General features: G+C 40.6%; 1 protein-coding gene across 2 annotated transcripts in view; it reads right to left on the bottom strand.

The window, feature by feature from the left end:
* Positions 1-2,478: 2,478 nt before the first annotated feature.
* Positions 2,479-6,000, bottom strand: part of LATS2 (large tumor suppressor kinase 2) — a 74,084-nt gene continuing 70,562 nt past the window's right edge. For both annotated transcript variants that reach the window (XM_063102344.1, XM_063102345.1), the window contains one exon: positions 2,479-4,374. In XM_063102344.1, the coding sequence (XP_062958414.1) occupies positions 3,880-4,374 (495 nt within the window). In that variant the 3' untranslated portion in view covers positions 2,479-3,879. The remainder of the gene's footprint in view (positions 4,375-6,000) is intronic.

Here is a 6,000-nt window from a genome sequence, read left to right as displayed (position 1 = left end):
AAGTACTTATAAAGTCAACCATTAAAACCTGAGCTGCACAAAAAGCCTTCCCTAGGGAATCAGCACAAAGCAGCAATTTAGCACAACCACAGGGCTCAAGCGCTGGTCCCCACAGGAAGTTCCCCCATTTTAGAAGTAAGCAAAGGATAACAAATTAGTTCCAGCACAGAGTTTAAGTGGTGGGAACAGCAAATAATCCAACACAGAACTGAAAGAAAAAACAACGTGCCCATAACCAGGGACAAAGTTTGATATTAACTAGTAAAGGTCTCACATCACCAAAGAACACCTATAACACCTAGAAGGATTGGAAGTCCCCTGGGCTACCAAGCCAGAAAGGGAGGAGGGCTGGGGACCTCAGCCATGCCCCCTGGGGTAATGCCAGTCCTGAGGGTGGGGGACAAGGGCCTCGGACACACCCCCCAACACATGCAACCACTCCAGTGATGACCACCGAGCCACCGCAGGAAGTGCCCTGTGCTCTCCCTAGCTGGGGCAGTGGGGGGCTGAGAGCCTCAGCCACACCCCCTGACACACACAGCCAGCCTGGTGATGACCACCAAGTTGCAGAAAGAAGGGCCTCGGGTTCCTGAGCTGGGATGGTGGGGGGCGAGGGCTTTTGCACACCCCCCTGACATCTGCACCCAGCCCGGCAATGACAAGCCACCGCTGGAAGTCCCCTGGTCTCCCTTCTGGGAATGTGGGGGTACCACAGGCCTCAGTCCCACCCCTCCTCCTCCCTCCTTCCATCCCATTTCCTTCCCTTTCTCCTCTTCCCCTCCCTCCCAACTGCTCCACAACAATATCCTAGAATGTAAAAAAATATTAATAAAATTATTTTCTTAAAAACAAAACAAAACATACAGAAATGCACTCTTGCTCAGCCCTTGCTATGTGACACCCTGCATTGCCACAGGACTCTATGTAGAGTCCCCACCAAGAAGGACCTCACCAGCCCCCTACTCTACTTGGACCTCCCAGCCTCAAAAACTGTAAGAAACAAATTGTTTCTTTATAAATTATCCAGTTTCAGCCATTCTGTTATAAGCAATAGGAAACAGACGAAGATAACTTCTGACCTAGCAATTCTACCTCTAGGAATCTGTCTTACAAACTTACCTTCACACACACAAAATGACGGCTGTAAGAGGTTATTTATTCTAACACTGTTTATAATAGAAAAAGATCAGAAATAACTGAATGTCCATCAACATAGGACTGGTTTGATTATAATACCCTCACAATGGAATACTAAACAGTAATAATAAAGAATGAAGAATAGGTTGCCAAGACACATTGTCAAGTGAAGAAACGGATACAGAAAATATGCATAATACTCTCCTATTTCTGTTAGAGGCAAAAAAGTATACATATACATATTTTCTTGTACTGTGTGTGCACAATAAATTTATTAATTATTTGTTGTCTGTAGGGAGGTGAACTAAATGACTGGAAATGAAGGAGGCATTTTTTTGTATATCTTTTGACATGTTTTGATTCTTAAACTATGTGATTTTACCTATGGAAGACTAACCCAAAGAAAACAAATTATAATATTTTCCAAATTTCTTAATACTATTTTAAATGAAAGGTCAGGTGCTACAATCACCCTCTCCATTTAAATGTATCATGCATGGAAATTAGCTCCTATTTATGACTTATCACCTACCATCTTTGATATCTCATTTAATGCACTCAACAACCCTAATGAGGTATATTGTGTCCCCGTTTTACAGAAGAGAAGCTGGTCATGGAACCAAGCCTGATTTGCACTTTGTATGCCTGACCGGAAAGCCCGTTTCTCCACACCCCAGGCCCTCCTGAGACAGAGCCCTGCCTGAGAGGTTCCTCTCCCTCCCCTCTGTGCCAGTGGCTCTGTCATGTTCGCAAGCCTGGCTGCATCTGAATCACCGGGGAAGGATGGGGAAGCTACCACATGCGACACAAGGAAGAACTTACACATTCCAATAAAACATGATGCCAGCTAAGGGATTTGGATCCAAATTTTTAATAATAAATTGTGCCAGTAGAAGCTTTTCAAAGACAATGATATATCAATAAATAATAGTTAAATTGAGTTCCTGAGAAAGAACCTACCACATAAAAGTATGTCAGAGCACTGTAAATAACAACATGGCATTACTATAAAACAGCAAAAATACTGACAGTCACGATTATAAGCACAGCAGACTTCAGATATGCCTTTCATACAATGTAAACCAGTACACAGGAATTGTTTTTTTGTTTTTTGTTTTAGTTTAGACACCGATAAACTTATAAGTGTTGTTGCCTAGATGTATACTAAGTAATGGATACATTATGCTAAAAACTTCAAGGAAAAATATGTGGCATAATATAATGAAAATATGATGCATCAGATTTTTTAAAAAGCAAAAAGAATTGAACTTTTTACTCAAATATAAATCACTTTAAATAGGAATCATACTAATTTGAAATAAGAAATACTTTGTGTGTTTATCTATGTAGTTATATATACACCTTTACTTCTAAGAAAATATGTATGGCTTAATTATTTTTTTATTCCAATGTAACTTTGAAGAATCTTTGCTTCTTTACAAAGGTTAGAAAAAATGTATTGTTTAAAAACCAAGTTAATATTTGATGCTTCAAAGCACACTTAAAAAATGTGAAAGAACCATAAAATCACTCAATATCATTACGGTAACATCTCTGCTGTCTAAGACAACAGGAGGAATAACATTCATTTAACCTTTCAGTGTGGGCAGTCTGTAAAGGGAAAAAAAAAATGTAGTAGTAGGGTCTTAGCTATGGAATTCCACATACCAGCTATACCAAGCACATAAGAGCATACTGACTAGAGAAATGGACATATGTCCATGATTAATTTAAATTTTTTGGCATAGCTAAATTAATCCCTTTTGATGTATACAAGGTTAGTACATGATAAATGTTTAAGTTTACCCCCAAAAGAATCCAATCATACCCAAGACACACAAAAAATCACTTCTCAGTTACACATCTGCATTTCTTTAACAAAAATAAGAGATACAATCATAGCGAAGAAGTCACCCACACGATACATTATCAGCACACCTTCTAGAACACCTCATTTAAAGACACTCGGTAAAAATATATTCACAGGACCTGCTGTGAATGGCAAGATATGGTAATTTTATAATAGAAAAAACCCTGCTCATGCAGTACTCTCCACACACCAGACATCTGAAAACACACCCACATTGTCACCTTGCTCACACTTTCTACTATACTATAATATGCAAAAAAAAAAAGAAAGAAAGAAAAGCAGCTTTTAACATTATACCACAATTTTGAAATGTGGGAAGAAATACAAAACAAAAACCATTGTGTGGATAAAACGGTCTCCATGACATCTGAGCAGAGTGTTCTTTTTTTTTTTACATTATTGCACAGAGATTTTTATCACGTTCTTCACTTTCTGTCTTTTCCTAAATGTGGATAAGTGCTATGGATAAAATACAAATGTAGAAAATAACAGCAGCATGATTTGTCAAAATTAATCCCTATAATTTAGTAAGAAAAAATGGATATAAACAAAATAAGTGCTCTTTCTAAACTGTACTAAATTTTTAAAAATATTGTTTTAATGCAGTGAAGGTCCTCAAAAAAGCCAAATTCAAAGCAATGTTGACCCTCCCCACCACCCATCAACCAGAATCTAGAAATGAAGATTTGTTACACTTGAGTCCTTTTTAAAAATGTTTCTTGTTTGTTTGGGGTATACTCAGTGAAGACCAGAATTTCAAGTGGTCAACGGACTGATCTAAAACAAAGCAACCCTCAGCCTCCCCGTGTGCCTACACAGGAACCAGCTGTGCCCGACCTCTGGAGAGGCCAGCAGTGGTGTTTGGCCACCATCTACACGTACACTGGCTGGCAGCCTTCAGTCTGCTCCACCAGATCAGAGTTTTCTAGATCTGAGTTCTCAGACTGCGAAGCTTCTGCTGCTGAAGGCTTTGGGCATCTAAAGGGGTAGCCATTGTCATCAAAGAACCTTCGGAAAGTGAATTCATAAAACGCATGCTCAGGGTGCTTGTTACCGGGGGAGGTAAGCGTGTCCCAGGCCTTGGCGCTGCCTTCGCTAGCGTCGTTCCAAGGGCTTTCTTCATCTATGGGGTCAAAATTTGAGGTGTCCATGGGGTGGCTGATGGTGGGAACGTAAGGCGCTGGCTGTTTCCGGATGTCGCTGGAGAAGTCGATGGTGCTGAAGAACGGGTGGGCCTTCAGGTCATCGGCCCCGTCCCGCCCCAGGCGGTGGTCTGCAGAGCAGCACAGTTTGGTGATGAGGTCCCTGGCCTCAGGGCTCAGCTTGACCTGGGAGGGAATGTGCAGTGTGCTCTCCCAGTTTATCACCTGAAGAGACAACAGAACCGAAGCTTCAGTTTCTCCTCACAACCAAGGTCACTCTGGCACAGGATGTGATGATGTGACTTTTAAACAGTTTTAGTTTCACAATGGGAGAACAGTTAGAACAGACCAGAAGCAGCCGCTGTGGATCTGAGCAGCTATGGAAGGTCAGTGTGCTCTCAGCAGATGGCTCACAGCCTGCCTGAGGTGCGGGACGGTGAAGCCAAATACAGACAGACAGACACTGATTTTCTTCTATGAGAAATACTGTGTAGCAAAAGAAATGTGCGATTTCCACAAAAATGAAGAGACGGATTGTCTGAGTTATTTTCTTTAGCCATGGCAATGGATTTCTGTTGAACCATCATGACTCTCATTCAATACTTATTGTGGCTGACGGGTGATCAACTGAGGTTTTGTTAAAAAAAAACCCAAAAACATAAAAACAAAAAAAGTGACCTCACAGAGAGGAGGAATAGAGCTGACCACGGACTTAGCCTCAAGTTTGTAATGCTCAACCGCACAGAGCAGCCATCTGGACAGTCAGTAAATGCGTGTATCTACTGTGACGAGAAAACCCAAGGGACGTCTTTATTGTTTATACTTAGAATCAGGAGGAAACAAGGCCAACAGAACTGGCTGCCGGTTGGGTGATGGGACGGTGGGTAAGGCCCGAAGGGAGTGAGTGTGTGGGTGGGTGGGAGGGTTGGTTTGAACCTAAGCAGTTATTTAGTAGAGCTAAAATCACAAAACCCACAGAAGAGAAAATAGGGTAAAATCTTCACAACACTGGATTTAGCAATGATTTCTTGAATATGCGCAGGAAACAAAAGAAAAAATAAACTGGACCATGAAAATTAAAAACTTGTGCATCAAAGGACATTATCAACAGAATAAAAAGGCAACCCACAGAATAGGAGAATATACAGTATTTGCAAAGAATATATTTGAAAAGGGGTTAATATCCAGAATCTATGAAGAACTCCTATAACGCAACAACAAAAAACCAAATAACTTGATCAAAAAAAGGCAACGGACTTGAATAGATATTACAAATGACCAATAAACACATGAAAATATGTCCAATATCATAAATTGTTAGAGAAATACAAATCAAAGCCACAATGTGGTATCACCTCATACCCATCAGGATGGCTACTATTAAAAGAAAAAAAAAGAAAAATAACAAGTGTGGCCGAGGATGGGAAAAAACTAGAACCTGTGTGCACTACTGGTAGGAATGTAAAATAGTACAGCTGCTGTGGGAAATAGTTCGGCAGCTTCTCAGAAAGTTAAACCTAGAATGACCATATGATCCATCAATCCCACTCCTGGGTACATATCCAAAATAACTGAAAGCAGGGACTCAAACACACTTGCACACCCATGCTCACATCAACATTACATAGCCGAAAGGAGGAAGCAACCCAGATGTCCATCAATGGATCAATAAGTAAAACAACACTGCATATGAGGGTACTTCAAAAAGTTCATGGAAAGGTTCATATTATTTTTTAATTCTTCCTTTCCACGAACCTTTGGAAGTACCCTAGTGTATGTACAATGGACGATAGCCTATTCTGAAACACGCTACAACATGGATGAACCTTGAAGACATTATGCCAAGTAAAA

Source organism: Cynocephalus volans, chromosome 7 (genome assembly GCF_027409185.1).
Source record: "Cynocephalus volans isolate mCynVol1 chromosome 7, mCynVol1.pri, whole genome shotgun sequence".
Classification (NCBI taxonomy): domain Eukaryota; kingdom Metazoa; phylum Chordata; class Mammalia; order Dermoptera; family Cynocephalidae; genus Cynocephalus; species Cynocephalus volans.
The sequence above is the reverse complement of the archived record's forward strand: the minus strand, read 5'-3'. Positions and strand labels throughout refer to the sequence as shown.